At 36.5% G+C, this 17,778-nt stretch overlaps 2 protein-coding genes across 8 annotated transcripts in view; both read right to left on the minus strand.

The window, feature by feature from the left end:
* ppip5k1a (diphosphoinositol pentakisphosphate kinase 1a) overlaps nucleotides 1-11,909 on the minus strand; it is a 34,696-nt gene extending 22,787 nt beyond the window's left edge. For 5 of the 7 annotated variants that reach the window (XM_051899861.1, XM_051899858.1, XM_051899860.1 and 2 more), the window contains exons 1-12: nucleotides 6,925-7,422; nucleotides 5,742-5,937; nucleotides 5,161-5,251; nucleotides 4,950-5,035; nucleotides 4,246-4,400; nucleotides 2,611-2,712; nucleotides 2,288-2,449; nucleotides 2,007-2,128; nucleotides 1,794-1,895; nucleotides 1,479-1,565; nucleotides 1,308-1,383; nucleotides 147-256 (exon numbers count right to left, since the gene is read on the minus strand). In XM_051899861.1, the coding sequence (XP_051755821.1) occupies nucleotides 147-256; nucleotides 1,308-1,383; nucleotides 1,479-1,565; nucleotides 1,794-1,895; nucleotides 2,007-2,128; nucleotides 2,288-2,449; nucleotides 2,611-2,712; nucleotides 4,246-4,400; nucleotides 4,950-5,035; nucleotides 5,161-5,251; nucleotides 5,742-5,937; nucleotides 6,925-7,074 (1,439 nt within the window). In that variant the 5' untranslated portion in view covers nucleotides 7,075-7,422. Of the gene's footprint in view, nucleotides 1-146; nucleotides 257-1,307; nucleotides 1,384-1,478; nucleotides 1,566-1,793; nucleotides 1,896-2,006; nucleotides 2,129-2,287; nucleotides 2,450-2,610; nucleotides 2,713-4,245; nucleotides 4,401-4,949; nucleotides 5,036-5,160; nucleotides 5,252-5,741; nucleotides 5,938-6,924; nucleotides 7,428-11,759 lie in introns of those variants that run through there. The other 2 variants (XM_051899856.1, XM_051899855.1) reach the window with 2 other exon arrangements.
* A 178-nt stretch (nucleotides 11,910-12,087) lies between these two features.
* Nucleotides 12,088-17,064, minus strand: mtfmt (mitochondrial methionyl-tRNA formyltransferase). Its single transcript, XM_051900439.1, is given in 10 exon segments — nucleotides 12,088-12,364; nucleotides 12,367-12,481; nucleotides 13,330-13,406; nucleotides 14,123-14,201; nucleotides 14,290-14,381; nucleotides 14,522-14,597; nucleotides 15,769-15,871; nucleotides 16,000-16,122; nucleotides 16,255-16,455; nucleotides 16,542-17,064. Coding segments are annotated over 10 exon segments (1,170 nt in total). The 5' UTR covers nucleotides 16,766-17,064; the 3' UTR covers nucleotides 12,088-12,284.
* Between the last annotated feature and the right edge of the window lie 714 nt (nucleotides 17,065-17,778).

Raw genomic sequence — 17,778 nt, forward strand, 5'->3', positions numbered from 1 at the left:
TTATATAACACCTGAGCTAGTAAAAATTTAAACAAGCCATTTATCTGGAAAATATGTCATTTGTCAAAAGACTGAAAAGAGGCCACCAATGATGACTGCAAGTGTGCCAGTTAGCATGGCCCAGTTAACATCTTACATTAACATACATTTCTAGAACAGTCTTCAGTTGTTCAAGCTTGGACTTCTTCTCCTCAATTTCACAGTCAGTATGCTGACCTATGTCTGCCAAGAGTGTCCTGGTAATGTCCAGAACTTCCTGTGGAAACACAGATATGGAGTAGCACAGCAGGTTTTAACAATAAATTCAAGGTTTAAATGAGTGGTTCTCAAACAGTGGGCTGGGGCCCACTATGAGGGCTCAGCAAACTTCTGAGGGGGCCTCAAGATGAAATAAAATTATGTAAAATAAGACACAACAGGTGTTAAAATAAGTTTAAAAATAACCAAAACCAAGGTATTTCTTATTTTAATTTACCCCCTCAACAAGGTTTTGTTTCCTTTGAAGAACCAGGATTCCCAGAGTCTTGGGAAACCTGGATATATAAGGAACCCTGTGATTGTGGACCTAGAAAAGTCATGTAAATGAATCTTAAAATGGATTGGGTATTTTTATAATGAATATACATTATACATTAAAGTTAAAAATATTTTTAAAAATCCTTAGCAAGTAAATAATAAATGACCGGACGAGTCATGTAAATACATTGTTTAAAAAAAGTGGGAGTCCTGAAGGACATTCAGCTCATAAAACTTTTGGTATCCTAAAATGCAATTATTTTAATTTTAATTATGATTATTTTAGTTTCTTTTTTGCATTTACAGAAAATAGGAGTGCCTATGTAGATTAAGATAAATTCTAGGGTTGAGAACCACTGGTTTAAATTCAGCAAAAATATATAAAAAATATAATAACAATAATAATAACAACAATAAGAATAATAGTAACAATAATGATGATAATAATAATAATAGATTTTACAAAATTGTTTCCAAGATAGTTTCTGAAATGACTAATATCTTTGATAAGGTGTTGGTATTGGATCCTTTATTTTGATCCTTGATCTGTCTGACAAAGCTTTGATTTTATCAAAAGAAAAAAGACTGTATAGTCTTCTTACTTTTGCAGGTAGGAAAAACATATTGCTGACGTGGATAAGACTCAAACTATATTGGGCTGGCACAACATTTTGATGGAACTAATTACTTCCGCCGACTTTTTTTTCTTGATTGGGGTTCAAATTTGTGTTGTGCTTTCTGTTAAAGTTGGAAAATGTTCAATAAATATATATATTTTTAAAAATTGTTACCTGGAGTTGTTTGGGTTTCTTTAGCTTCAGCTTGCCCGTTTTATATCCACCGTATTTTTCAAAAAGCTCAAAAAACCTAGAAGAAAGAAAAAAGCACCATATTTTTGTTATTTGGATCTATCATACATGCTTTAATTTATTAAGTCTGTTGTGCAGGTGGCAAGAACACACATGGGATTTCGCACTTCCATCTTCATCTTCTGCTTTGGTGTACGATCTCCATGACGGATCACAGCGATCACGCAGCGCAGCTCCATCCTAACGAATAATTATTAAAAAAAAAAAGTCAGTCCGTCATTCTGAGTCATTCTGATGCAATATCATAATCGGTCACTTAAGAGTGGACACCTAAAAAAATATATGAATGTTGTTGCATTAGACAACAAAATTTCAAGTGGAAAGATGAATTTTACTATCATTAATGGATAGTTTACATTACTTTAATAAGTCAAATGGCAAGATGTGAGTATAGCATGTAATAAGTACATGGTGCCTGATGTAGTGGGTACAATAGGAATGTCCTCTGCCTCTGTAGGTATGGACCAGGGGATTTGGAACTGAGGAGCCAGCTCCCTCATCACAATATTTCTGAAAGAAAGAACAAGCCAAACTTATCCTGTTAAGCATTTTGGAACTATATGTTAATATGTTTGAAATACAAACATTTTGAATCTTTATCTGATGATCATTAGGTTTTACCCCAGTATCTTAGCACAGTCGTCATAGTATTTCATGGAATTCTTCACAAAGCTAAATCCGTTGACATCACACACATACGAATGGCCGTTGGCTCGGAGGAGGTCGAATCCACACACTGTTTGCTACAGTGTAAAGAGTATTTGAGAACAAAAATCAGCATGAACAGGTAGCTGACCTGGAAAGAAATGACTTAAACCCTAGAAACATTTTGATTCTGCACATTCTTTCTTGTACATTAATACTTTCATTCTTGAAAGCAAGAAACGAACAGCTCATCTGACCTTGAACGCCAGACACACTTTACGGGCCACAAGCTTCTCCATGGCAGTGAGCATGACTGGGTAGCGAATTTCTTTGCCTTCACTGTCTCGCTCAACTTTCCCGTCAAGAGCAGGGGACTTACGAGCTTCTGCGTGAGCGTAATCTGGCCCTACTGTGTACACCTGTAACAAAATCACACACAAAATAATGCTGCTGCTTCTCTAAAAATAGCAAATTTACAATTGAAATTATCATGTAAGAAAACAAAACTTTGCTCTATATAGATCAAGAGGAACAGGTTAATGCAATCTCTGGGTAGAAAAGACAGTAAATTATTTAGTACCTTCACATCAGTGCCATCGGTTGGCATGAACTCTTCATAGATATAGGAGCCAGTTTTCCTCACACTGCTCTCCGGAGAGTAAACACTGCTTCTGCTCCCAATCTGAAACAGAGACACATTCACACTCAAATGTTACGAAGTTGCCATCGTGCAACATATTCAGTTATGTATACAGTTTTCTAATAAACTATTGTTCATATTACTGTAGGCAGTTCTAGGAAAGCTACTTTGAAACTGTAGCTTACAAAGGTACAAGATACGCATAAATTTAAGCAAATAAACTCCAGTAAAGTTAGCTACACTACAAGTTACAAAACCATAACTACAAGTGAAGGTATTTTGAGGGGTGTTTTTTTTAAACAATATACAATTTAACAATTCACAATTAAGGTAACAGTATCAAACTTGAACAAATACATGTATATTAAATACAACTAATAAAACTTAAAATACACCCTAATCTGAATCAAATAAACATTTGAATTTAAAGCTGAAGTAAAAAGTGTAATTTCTGTGACACTACTCTTACCAAATGGAATAGCTAGAATCATTGCTTTTAAATAAGTTTCATGAACATTGCCCCAAATGAAATTGGTTGAACAAACAGATGTTCTGCCCCAAACACATGGCATTAGTTGGGCCAGTGTTACTGTTCCAGGCTGGTCAAGATGCTCAAAAAAACAGTGAAGTTTTGTTAGAGCCACACTGTTAAACCTTTCAGGGATACAGACGGCTTGCTTATAAAACTACCCCTGCGTATTAAACTGGGATAGTAAAGTTGTTTAGAAAAAAAAAAAGAAAATACTTCAGCTTTAACAATGTATTTTTCTACAAAATAGAATATGTAAAATTCAGCGACTACAGAGCAAGAGTGCAGGGATGATGTAATTTTGTAGGCCAACTCATAAGTTAGCATTATTCGGTTCCCTTTGCAAAAAGCCAGGGTTTTTCCAATGGCATTTGTATTAGTACAGAAAATAAGCTCTGTAACCAACAAAAGTTTATGATCCTTACACGTTTTGTTCATCAAGATAATATTCACAAATAACTTTTATGAAATTTGAAACCTAAATAGTTTCCCTGTTCAGCATGATCCCAGACAACCTGTATATTTCCATTTAGCCACTTGTTAGCAACTGCCTTTTTCAAGATACGTAAAAGCTTAAAAATAAAATTCCAAAAGTAGTATTACTAAAATATTTTTTGCTGTAGAATAAAGCATGAAAATATCTTGTGTTAACCACAAACCTTAATTTAGGCATTTAACCTTCCAGTTCCATTGACTTCAGGACAATGGAACTGGAAGTCAAAAATGCTAACTCATTTCCATGTTTTGAGGACTTTCCTGCAGCACCCTATAACTCTGGTTGGTAAATCAGTGGTTTTAAATGAATGAACTGCTAAAACAAACTTAGTAGCTTTGCAAACAAGTTAGTAGCATTGCTAACATTAAGCTAGTTACTCCCCAACACTGCCTGTAGGATAAACTCTGCAATTCTGTATTTTTTTGGACAGCTGACGGAGAAGACTAAAACAAATGTCAGCATGCTCTTCTCTGTTTGCTGTGCTTGTATGACTGAGAGGATGCAGCTCAAGCTCTATGGAACAGATAATAGGGAGCCACTGTAAAAAGACCTTCCTGAAGAGGCGTTGGCTGCCTCCCCCAGCTGAAGTTGGGTAGTAGATGTACACATTATGGTCCTCGGCAGAAACAGGCTTCTCTACGAATGGTTTTAGAAAGACTTCGCCGTTAACTTCAACTTGGTCTTCTCCCTCAACCAGGTTACACTCTGTGTCAAAACAGGAAAGAAAAGTCCAGTCAAAACAGGGTTCCAGTGAATAGAAACATTATCTGAGCAGATAGACAGATAACACAGTCATCATCTGAGACATGACTGTAATGTGGATTTATAGCTGGATAAATATAGCACTTTGATTGTCATTTGTTTTAGAGGAGGATAAATTTATTCAGGTCCTCAGGGAACTGTCATAGCTGCCAAGAACATAATGGCTCAGAGGATACCAGATGGTCACATCACGGACCTCGGTGCAATATTTGTATCCTTGGCCTGTGAAACACTTAAAATTGCTCTACATGAGGAGCTATATTTACTCAGAGACTAAAATAAAACAGAGCAGAGACAAAGCAGGACACTTTGCTAAGATTTCTACTTTACTGTTATATGATGAAGAAATAAGCAAGCAAATAACTCTTTAAAAAGACAACTCTTTAAAAGTTTTTATATGTTCAGAAAAAAAACTTTGGATACTCAAAAATACTGTTTGTATTTTTTGAAAAAAAAAGAAAAGAAAAAAAAAAAGAAAAAACTTTGACTGACCATCAGGTTTGTCAGGGTCGCGGTTTAACACGGCATAGCGTGGCAGATCTATCCCCTCCTCCTGCAGGATACGATACACCTCCCTCCTAAAGATATGATTAACAATGGACAGAAAAAGCCTTATTCAGGTATCATACAGGATGCTGAAATGTATGTAAATAAAGAGTAAATAAATATGCAAAACTGTGGTTAATGAAGAATATGGTAATACCTATCCTGTATGTAATACTGCATATTAAGATCATTGATGAGCAGTGGGTTACGGAGCTTTGCGTAACTCACTGCCTTATCCAAGGGGAAGCCTAATTCAAAAGAAAATAGTACTGTTGGTATATGGGCATGATAATATAAAAATGACTTGTCAAAGACACAACACACTGGTAAACAACTTAGGGTGTTTTCACATTTACTGTTGTTCAGCAAATTTTTCTGGGCGGAATCCAGTCAATTTAATAGAAATCAACGTGATCTGGAATTTCATGTGAGGGCAGAAGATTTCCTTACACAGATCTTGCAACAGGTTCAAGTTGGTCGCCCAAATTTGCTGCGCTTCATACTCTACATCATTACACTATTGACATTGGAGAACAGACCTTTTTGTATGCAAAAATTCACTAAAGTGACTGCACATTTTTTGTGTCTCATTAGATTAGCTGATGATGCAATAATGTTAGGTAACTGAACAGGAGACCCCTTCAACAAAGCTGCTTCATGATTTCATTGAGTGGTTAAGACTTCAGTGGAGAAACCTTATCTACAACCAGCTCAAAAGGGCACAGGTACAAAACATACCTTTAGAGTGAAATGAGATCAGGCAGTCACAGAGTGGCCACTTTTCCACCGGCTCATTGAGTATGACGTCCTCTGGAAAGATGACCACTGTGATGTACTCAAACTTGCAAAGACGCTCCAAGATCTGAGTCATGGGTTTAGACTTAGATTTCTTCATCATACAGCAAATCCCCACCACGATCTGACGCTCTGGAGGCTTAAGGGAAAAACCAAGGATTTAAATGAGATATACATCTACCTAAACATACTTATATGTACAGATGTTAGAAGAAAACAAAGTGGTTTGCAAAAGTTTATAAATAATTACAAGAATGACTTGAAATCAAAATCAAATAAAAGCTGTTCTTTTGAACTGTCCATTCTGAAAAAATCCACAATATTCAGTTCACCACTGAATAATAAGAAGCAAATCAGCATATTAGTATGATTTTATGTGACACTTAAGACTGGAGAAATGGCTGTTGAAAATTCAGCTTTACCATTACAGGAATAAATTACATTTTAAAATATATTAAAATAGAAAACATTATTTTAAATTATAATAAAATTTACTGTTTTTTTCTGTATTTTTGATAAATGCAGCCTCGGTGAGTATAAGAGACTTCTTTAAAAACTAAAAAAAAAAAAAAAAAAATCCCAACCAACCCCATACTTGAACATTCAAGGAGAATAGCTTACTTCCATGTTGGAAGCGTGTTTCCACTTCAGAGTAAAAAGTAAAACAGGTAACTGAGATTGTGTAAAATAAGAAATAAAGTCACAATTGTGACACATAAATTCACAATTATTTGAAAGGGAAAAAAAAGAAAGAAAAAAAAAAACACTTTTATAGTTCTGCACACAAGAAGTTTTGTGGACAAAAATCTGAATAATGTTCTTAGATAAGCATGCACATGTACTGTAGATGTTTACATGTGGTAGCATCTTTTAAAAGGTATACTTTCAGTAAACTTTCAGTTGGTAATAGGGAACAAAAGAGCAAATATTTGATGTCTGATGTGTTGCTACCATAGTTCCTGCTTCTGTGGTTAGGAGTCTTATAAGAAGTCTTTAATGTTACATAGAAATATGCTAACCAATGGTAAAGAATTACATGCTTCTGTTCTCAAACTATTAAATCCCTAGGTACATGAAGGCAAAATCTCTCCATTAGATCAGAAACTCAGTCGAACACAATCCGTACCGAATCATCCTCCAGGTCGTCTTCGTACAGCTCCATGTCTGTCCTCATGCTGGCGAAGTCGTCCAGGCCCTCGCTCTCATCCTCCGCGCAGCCCACGAAGAATCTGGGAGCGCCGCGCTGGCTCTCGCCGGGGCTGCTGGGCTCTGACATTACAGTCCACAGGGGCAGCGACCCTCTGCTTCCTGCCGCCCCATCTCACACTAACACGCAGAGCTGGAGGGGCACGCGGCCAGACCAGCTCCGTACCCAGCCTGCAGGAGCAGTGGTGGGGTCACCGGCAGAGTGTGTGAGTGCGAGTTAGTGAGGTGAAGGAGAGGCTGAATGAGGCCTGCCAAAGTGGAAGTAAGTAGTTATTGGGAAGGATGTGAAGTGATGGACTGATAACACAAATTCATTCTTTCTAATGTTGATGCTTTTCAGAGATCTTTGAGAAGGGATCTTTCTCCACGTGTCTTAAGGTCCTTGAAGAAGGAACTGAAGGATGTAATAAAACATCTTCTTTCCTACAAAAATAAATAAACAAACAAACAGGATGGATCAATAAATGATCCAGTCAGTAGGTGCACACATAAATTGTGATCTTTGTGAAAGGGCTGATGTTTGAAGATTGGCTGATTGGTTGAGGACTGGTTGATGTTCACTAAATGTAGTCCTTGTTCAAAAAAAGGGATAGTTCACCCAAAAATAAAAAAATTCTGTTATCAATATGATATCTCAACCTCAGTGCTGTTCCAAACTCATACGACTTTCGTTCATCTTCGAAAAACAGAAATTAAGTTATTTTTAATGAAGCCTGAGAGATTTTTGTCCCATCCACTGAAATCTCTGATGGTTAAAAATGCTCATAAAGACATTGTAAAAGTAATCCATATGCAGGGCTGTATGTTAAAGGATTAGTTCACTTCAAAATTAAAATTTCCTGATAATTTACTTTACTCACCCCCATGTCATCCAAGATGTTTATGTCTTTCTTTCTTCAGTCGAAAAGAAATTAAAGGTTTTTAAAGAAAACATTCCAGGATTTTTCTCCGTATAGTGGACTTCAACAGGGTTCAACGGGTTGAAGGCCCAAATTGCAGTTTCAATGCAGCTTCAAAGGGCTCTACATGATCCCAGCCGAGGAATAAGGGTCTTATCTGCGAAGGGTCTTATATGCGATATGCCACACATTACGTAATCATGTTGGAAAGGTCACGCGTGATGTAGGCGGAAGTACTGCGGTATTGCTAAAAATCTCATTTTCTCCTCCAACTTCAAAATTGTCCGACATCGTTGTTATTACCTTTTTTTTGTAAAGGCCGTTTGACTTAGTCTTTGCACGTTTGTTTTGTAAACACTTGCTCGGTACTTCCACTTACGTAATGCGTGGCGCATCGCAGAGCAGTGCAAGATGAGCATTTGTGGTTAAAAAGTATAGGCCTATCTTTTTTTTTTCTTTTTTTTTTTTTTTTAGAAAATAACAGATCGTTTCACTAGATAAGACCCTTATTTATTGTCTGGGATTGTGTAGAGCCCTTTGAAGCTGCATTGTAACTACAATTTATATAGACTATATAGAGAAAAATCCTGGAATGTTTTCCTCAAAAACCTTAATTTCTTTTCGACTGAACAAAGAAAGACAAACACCTTGGATGACATGGGGGTGAGTAAATTATCAGGAAATTTCAATTCTGAAGTCAACTAATCCTTTAACTTTTTTGCACATAGTGCTGGTAACAATTGCATCTCTCCTTCTTCTACACTGTTGACATTATTTAGACAGTGCAGAGCTTCTGTGTACTATGTCAGAACGCAGACTCATTATTGGCCGGCTCCAGTGTCAGCATCACACGCATGCATCGTGCTGCTCACATGAACAGCATCGGCCAATACTGAGTCGGCGTTCTGACGTAAACACGGAAGCACTGTCTAAATAACGTAAACTGTAGGAGACTGACAGGGGAGAGACGTAATTGTTGAATAAAGTTGTCATTTTTGCTTTGTTTTTGCGCACAAAATGTATTCTCGTCGCTTCATAACATTAAGGTTGAACCACTGTAGTCACGTTGACTATTTTAACAATGTCTTTGATACCTTTCTGGACCTTGAATGTGGACCTCTCGGATTTCATCAAAAAGACCTTAATTTGTGTTCCAAAGATGAACGAAGGTCTTCCGAGTTTGGAACGACATGAGGGTGAGTAATTAATGACAGAAATTTCATTTTTTGGTGAACTAATCCTTTAACATTAAGTGGCATGGAATCTTATGCATAGAATCCATTGGCACATGCCGCAGTGCTTAGTGGCACATCCGGTGGCATGTCCGGTTTTCATTGTCATGTGCCAGCGCATAGTGGCATGTTACACTAAAACTTATGACATGTGCCGATGGATTGCATCATGTGCCACTGACAATGTTGCGGAACATGTCACCTTATGTTGTGGCACCTCCAGTAGTGACTGACAGATGAGTTGAGCAGCTATACTGACAGAAACACACAAAATAAATCTATCATAAGTCTCATACGAATATACCGCATTAACAGTCGCATCCGTTACTGTAAACCATTATTTTTGCATGATGCTGCATGCATGCTAAAGGTGTCAATATAAGTGAAACATTATATTGAACAAAATAAATATAGATAGGCCTATAATTGAATATGTGGTTAGTGGTTCTCATCTATGGATTTAATATTTCACAAATAATTTTATGGAATTATGTAATAATAATACAATTTTTTAACAGTATGTACATCTTTTACTTCTGGAGATGCCTGAATGTTTTGTTAAAGTATATGACTTGCTGTAGTCACATTATAATCCAGTTTAATATAGTAAATACATTACTTTGCATTGTGAAGAGCTAATGTCAAGGTCCAGCACACTTCTGAATGGTTGGTGCTAGTTTTCATAATGCATTTCAAAATGGTGGGAGTCACTTTATAAAGGTTTGTGGCATTGTCTCTAATGCTAGTTTACAATATGAAATACCTGATTAGCTGGTTGGTACCACTTTATTAAGAACGTTTCACTTTTTTATTTGTGGCCACCAATCTAAATATCTTTTATAAATCTAAATGACATAGATGAACTCTCAATCCTAGAACCCTAATGGTTGTTGTAATTAAAATTAACTCCGGGATGTAATAAACCCTATGTATGAAAGCAATATATTATTAATAAATGTCTTTCTGTCATTAAGTGCGTATGTTACATTATTTACATAACGCTCCGGCAGACAGCGGCATGTTTCACTATAAGTTATTGGAGGTGCCAACACATACGGCAACATGCTCCGCAGCAATTTCAGTGGCACATGACACAATCCATCAGCACGTCACAAGTTTTAGTGGCACGTCACTATCCACTGGCACATGCAAATGACAACCGGATGTGGCACCGCCATGCCTCCATCTCTCCAGTTGTTTCAGAGATTAAGGCAGTTAACAAAGTTTGATAAAATGTTGTTTAATTTTCCAATAAGAGATTATACTTTTTTACATGATTTGTTACTTTTAATTATCCCATAGCAGATTTTGGCTCATATATGAACTGGACTTTTTGAATATTCAAAACAACAGCACTTCTGCTTGTGTCATATTGCTTAATTATCATGCTGGCACTCATGTTACAGCTCCTGCTCTCAGGTCAGCAGATTCTTCAGTCCAGACTAACCACAGAGCTCTGTTCTCATGGATTTAAAATACATTTGTGTCACACACTGCAACACCCCAATCTCATTTTAATAAAATGCTTTCAAGTCATACTTTTTTTTTTTTTTTTACTGAAACAACTAGGTAACATGATGAAGGTAGTAGCAAGCCTGTATAATTCTGAACGGGTGAATAATCCTGTAAAATAATTAGATCTAATAAGCCTGATGATAAGTATGCAGGAAACCTCATATCAACAGACTTCAAGAATACAAATAGTTTTCTGAATAGTTATAGATCCTGAATAGATCCTGAATAGTGAATGGATATAGAAAAGATCCCGAATAGCTCCAAACTATAAGCTTGCTAAAAGCATGCATCAAGACACTTGCGAACATAACATGAAAAAGACAAATGAATTCCGTTATTTCCAACTGACCACAGTTTGGATCCATTCTTGGCATACGTGTTATTTTGGGTAAAGCTGGTTCCATACTTAACACGATTATCCCTCAGCTACACAACGTATTAAAAGTTTAGAAGTATTAGACGATCAAAATCCCCTATTTACACCTGTTCAATTGCTCGAGAAATTCTAGCACAACTTGGCCATAAGCCCTGCATAAGCTGTATTTCTACATAACACATCCTATACACTCTCTATGCAATTATTACTGAAGCTGACACGTATGTTGATCAGTTTAGGAGGAAGGTCAAAGTCTACCAAAATTTCACATTACACATAAAGCGTGTTTGTTTGGCTACTACCTGAAAACATCGTATTACACATGTGTAACGGTGACAGCACAGTCTACGTATCAGGTTACTAGGTAACGGTTTCAAAGCTCTATAGTCTATACCAATGAACGCTGCACTGCATTTCCCATTAAAATAACACGAGAGAACAAACCCATTACATAACAGCGTAATGAAACCCCAAACAGCACAACGGGGGGAAATACACTTTATATAATTTCTTGCCGCTTTCCATTTATAAATATGCAAGAGAAGACGTGAGTAGGTTGTGTAGGCTCGCTAGCTAGCAACTCGGCTATTCGTTAGCTCAACGTAAACAAGACACTTTTCTTCAGCAATTATGAAAATTGAATGACAGTGGAAGCTACTTTTCGGCAATATTAAAGCTCTTTAGTTTCGTGCAATAATGCGAACATAAACGGTATTTTCCAGTGATGACTTACTACGTGAAATGCGAGGCGGTGTTGATGGTTTCACAGCTGTCCTCGGATTTGACAGGTTGTAAATGAAACCGAACTTTACTTTGTACGCAAAAATAAACAATGGTTTCAGCCAATGAGAGAGCAGGACTTGCTGACAGACCTCCGTGCTTTACGTATGAGGCGATTAAAGGGCGGGACTTACGTGGCAGCAGCGGGACTCACTTCGCCTCAAGTTTTGGAATAATAATTAGCGTTTTCTCCTGTTGAAACTGTTGCATTTTAGATCAAAAACAATCACAGGGAATTCTTGTGTAGCTGGTTAGTGAATATGAATCAAATAAAACAACCATTCAAATTAACCTCTCAAAAATAATTTTACTGTATTGACATTCGCTCACGACACGGCTATACAAATGTGCAGACCCGCACACATACAGCCCATTACTAAATACAACATTGTCCTAAAACAGACAGAAGTGTTTTCAATAACATGACAGAGTTGGATATATACGATTATTCATTTCGTTATTGCAATAAAGCCAGGCTTCAAAGTGAAGTGTTATTTTGTAGCAGCATATTATTGTCCTGTCCTCCTGGCAAACTTGTGTCTTTATAACTCTGAACAGACAGGTGTTTGAGGAGGGATATTTCTTCAGCACGCTCTGATGGAGATATCCATTAAAGAAATCTGCTGCTGACAGCCTTTTCTTGAATTTCACAGCTTTGAATCCAACCCAGCCATCCTAAAAATATATGTGGAGAAAAAGACAACATACACAGTGCTAATTGTTACATACTGTTGCTGTAAATGTGGGCAAACCTATGTCTGTTTGAATGGTAACACTGTTCTTTTGATATAAATATTGATATTTAGAACTGAATATAATAGTAAAATACAGTGTAACATAATAGTACATCTGGTACATTCGGTGTTGTTATTGTTAACTAAAGCTCACTGAAAATAGGTTAAAATAAAATATAAATATTAGTTGAAAAACTTGAGGAAACACTTGGCCTTGTCCACTAACTATAAAAAAAATTTACGTTAAAAGTACTAAAATTACTACAAATAAATAAAGCTAAATGGCAATATTAAAACAAACTAAAAATGAAAAGCACATACCATTTCTAAAACTAAAACTGAAAATATAAAAATAAAAGCAAATTCATTCATTAATAAAAAGTGTGGGCTGTCCCCCGATATACTCAGCGGTGTAAAGCTGTCTTTACTTGGCCTCCCTCATCACAAGGTCTGGTTGTCTCCCCAACTCCCCTTGACAACAGCCCTGATTGTATACAGTTATATACCTTAATTTTAACTCTATGTGTCCACTGGCACAGAGGGAGTGCATCATGAGTAGTGCACTGCTTTCAAATGAATTTTCTATGGAAACTGGACAGAAGGGGATTGAGAGCAGAACAGTGAGATCATTAAAAATATGGGAAAAGCTGAAGGGGAAAAACTCAATGAACAATGTATATCCACACCACCAAAGTGGCAGGCCTCTGGCTGTTTGATTAGTATTGAATGTTTTTCCTTCTGTGCCAGCGGACATGCGTGTGGTAACATTTCCAAACTCCACATGCATACCTTGCAGCGAACAAGTAGGATATTGGATTCTTTCTGATAATGGAAAGACCCTGGTACTGCAGATAAATATGGAGCAGCTGCAAAGAAAGACGAAAAAAAGTGTGATCACTTATATTACTCTTTCTGGTAGACAAACGGTTAGTTACGGTGTTTTCAGACCTGTAGATTGTGTGCTTTGTTCCGAAACAGGGACTTAAATTGTTACAATGTTCCATTCTCTCCTTGATTCAGTTCGCTTTTGTAAGGCAAAATTGCACAGCGTACCCAAAATGTGTTCAAGCAAGTCACATGTGCGTAAAACTGATCTCTCATTGGTGCAAGCGCACCTGTTTATGTTCCGGAATTATGCTCAAAGTGTTCATCCATCAAGATACATATAAATTAAATTACATAAATAATTAACATTGCATTACTCCTGTTTTGAAGAAGAACTATGACATTTTAAGATGATGAGGTGCTGTTTGGTTTTTAAGTGCAAAAAGTAATGTGCTCAACCACAGAATTAGTATACAGCTTGGTTTGTTGGTCTGTTGGGTCAGAATGCACCACAAGAGAACAGCTCTAGAGTTTTCAATCTGGCTCATTCAGACCAAGACCAACTCATTCAGTCGATGCTGGACCAATTATTTTGGTGCGTATCTGAATTCAACTGTTGTGTTCATATATACCAAATCTAACCAAAATAAGGGAGAAAACGCGCCATGTTTCTGAAACAAAAGCTCCAAACGAGCCAGGTGTGAAAATGCTTAGTCACAGCCAATACCACAATCACAAAATAAGCAACTCTGGTTACCTGTAAACAACACGTTGCATTTGCCAACAAAGTCCAGAAGTTTGATGGGATTGCCCATCCACATTGTTTTCAAAGGAATCTGATTGAGGAAAAATAAGCACTGTGTTTAACATTTATTTAAGCAACTGATGTAAATGTACCTTTTTTAGGATCTCTTTTAGTCCTACCCGAGATCCAATAGCTCGAAAGAGACGATCAATGTAGTCACAGCTGTGCTCTTCCCATGTTATCCAGGCCATTCTGGAACTGATTTTGGGTGCTGAAGACAATAATATAGATGGTTGTTTAACGTATTTAATTTGTTTTAACATTATTCTCACACTGTGATCTTATGAGTGCTTAACTGGTCCAAAATTTGCTGAGGCTCTGCTTTGGTCATTACCTCATGAACACACTTACCAAATGATGCACCCTCCTTAGGCTGCTCCTTTCTGTTCGCTATCCTTTCAGGAAGATGTTTTAGAATGTCCATCAACTGTTGATTTAAATATGAGACAGAAGTTTTAAAACAATTTGTATGAATCAATGCCAAACAGTGTTACTGTCGCAAAAGCAGAGTGCATAACCAAACCCAATGACAAATTGTAAATAATTGAATCATTCCTGCAGCTCAGACAGTAGAGCACAACACTAGCAGAGTTGTTTTCCAGAACTGAGAACTGAGAAGAGTATAAATGATATATGAATGCAATGTACACTACCGTTCAAAAGTTTTGGGTCCAAAATTTGTTTTTTGTTTTTTTTTGTCACTTATGCTCACCAAGGCTGCATTTACTTAATCATAAATACTGTAATCAACAGATAATATTGTGAAATATTATTACTATTTAAAATATCTGTTTTCTATCTGAATATATTTTAAAATGTAATTTTGTGATGGCAAAGCTACAATTTCAGCATCATTACTCCAGTCTTCAGTGTCACATGATCCTTCAAAAATCATGTTAATATGCTGATTTAGTGCTCCAAAAACATTTTCTCATTATTATCAAAGTTGAAAGCAGTGCTGCTAGATATTTTTGTAGAAAGTAACCGTGATACATTTTTTCAGGATTGTCTGATAAATAGAAAGCTCAAAAGAACAGCACTTTGTAGAAATATTTTATAATACTTTACTGTCACTTTTGATCAATTTATTGTGTCTCTGCTGAAAAAAAGTATTTTTTAATCTTACTGAACACAAACTTTTTGAACGGTAGTGTTAGTCGTACTAATTTTAAATATTTATACTATAAACAACTTCATACTATATACTATAAACACAAGACATTTTTAAAGGGATAGTTCATCCAAAAATTACAATTTTATCATCATTTACTCACCCTCATGCTGTTCCAAACGTGTATGAGTTTCTTTCTTATGTTAAAAAACAAAAGAAGATTTTTTTTACATAATGTTGGTAATCAAACAGTTGACGTTAGCCATTGACATCAATAGTATTTTTTCCTACTATGAAAGTCAATGGCTACCATCAACTGTTCGATCACCAACGTTATTTTAAAAATCTTTTGTTTTTTAACAGAAGAAAGAAACTCATACACGTTTGGAACAACTTCAGGCTGAGTAAGTGATGACAAAATTTTCATTTTTGGGTGAACTATCCCTTTAATTATGGAAACTAAAATATGTTAATCGGTGGAAATTACCATTCTGGAACCCACAACTGCCAAAGTAGCTCCAAGCTCATCCGCAGTGCAGTTCTTTGGAATCTCATACAGCTCTTGATGAAGAATAGGGCCCACATCAAATCTGATTTAATGAAAGCCATAAAATAAAAGACTTGAAACTTTGAAGGGGATATATACAGAAATTTTGAGCATCTTTATGTAACTTTCATATTGGTCCTGCCATGAACAATTACTGTACAAGGCCTTTACCTCTTAGGTCTTATTTGCATGATAGTCACTCCTGTGACACTGTCACCATGTAAAATCGTATGAAAGACTGGAGCAGGTCCCCGCCAGCGTGGCAACAGACTAGGGTGCACATTCAGGATCCCACTAACATAAATAAACAAAAAAGCAAACACAAATTATGAGCCGAGACCATGCTGTTAAAACATCACACAATGACTACAGACAATGCAACCATTCTATTTAGTCATGCTCTTTCCCTGAACCCTCATTACTTACTGTGGCATTTTGTTGATGATGTTCTCCTTGATTAAACAACCAAATGACACCACCACACCAACATCAAACTGTGCACTTAAGTCCACATCTGGCCAATGGTGAAGTGGAAGTCTGTGCTGCTCTGCATACTTTCTGACTGGAGTATCTCTGGACAGTGTCACGACCTCAAGAGAATCTATGATTTCAGCTTTTGTGTCATCTCTAGAAAAATGAAAAGAAAACTAATAACATAACGCAGTAGGGTTATTAACAAAAATATATGCAATAAAAAAACTGGACATCATTACCGGGATACATGAAGCTGTTTCAATGATTCCAGTGCAAAATCATCACTTCCAAAAAACAATACTCTCCAGGGTGGTTTTGAAGCAGATTGTATTTGAGTTGCAAAAGATTTGTTTCTGCTTAATAGAAACAAGCCTTTTCTAATACGCGTGATGCAGTTGCTACGAAGTCCTTGAGACAGCAAATGTCCCCGATCTATGACTTTTAAATAACTTAGGCTCCACATACTCTGATATAAGTTTTCATAAATGGCAAAAATATCTTTAACAGCTAGCAAAATACGAAACCATCACTCCTCTATTAACAGATAAGCACGCAGTTGTCATAGGAGTCATTCTAACATTTCATGACAACTTCAGTCGAGAGTCTTGACATTTTTCACAATAACGTGTCCTAATTATGTTCATGTGGCTAATCCATTTTCGCAAACCACTAGATGACAGTTACAAGGTTACTGTAAAGCGCTACATATACACATAGGCGCATGTGTGCGTCGCCATGTTGACGTGAACGTCATTTCCGTTATAGTTTTCAAATAAAAGACATATATGATGCGCTTATGAATGATATTTTATAACATGTGCATAGCTAACGATTTTTTGTACTTCAAAATAAAATAAAAACACAGAGACTGTGTTTATAAAGTTGTTATTGTTCTTGATGCGCGTTTCTTGTTTTTAAATCGGATCTTTTTGATGAATCGGTTCACAAATCCGGTCTGAACGATCGCACTGAATCGAACCAAACTCATAGAACCTCAACTTGCATGGAAGTCCAACTCGTTATCAACCGATAACCGAATATAAGTGAGGTGACGGTATCAGCGGGTCCCAAATACTGAGCTCTATAATGACATATAATAATGTAGATTAGTAGTCCCAAGAGGCTTGATGAGGGGTGCTATGACGTATTTGTATTCCTGACTGAAACAATAAGTTTGGGTGAGAATGAGAAGTGCAGAATGTCGTCAAAATTGTTTATCCGTGTTGGTGGTAAATAGAGGCTGTAAATACTGAAAGCATGTATATTCTAAACGTGAATTTTGCCTTTTATTGTTTTGGAGCACACTAACTTAGAAAAGCTTTAGTAGGCCTATAACATAATACAAGTAATAAAAGCTACAAAACATTAATGGAGACTTTAATAGTTTTATATAAAGGCTACTTTAATAGACTAATAGCAGAAAAGTTACAAATGTTAAACCATTTTTGCGAGAAATAGAAAACTTTCAGTAGGCTA

Source organism: Ctenopharyngodon idella, chromosome 7 (assembly GCF_019924925.1).
Source record: "Ctenopharyngodon idella isolate HZGC_01 chromosome 7, HZGC01, whole genome shotgun sequence".
NCBI classification, from domain to species: domain Eukaryota; kingdom Metazoa; phylum Chordata; class Actinopteri; order Cypriniformes; family Xenocyprididae; genus Ctenopharyngodon; species Ctenopharyngodon idella.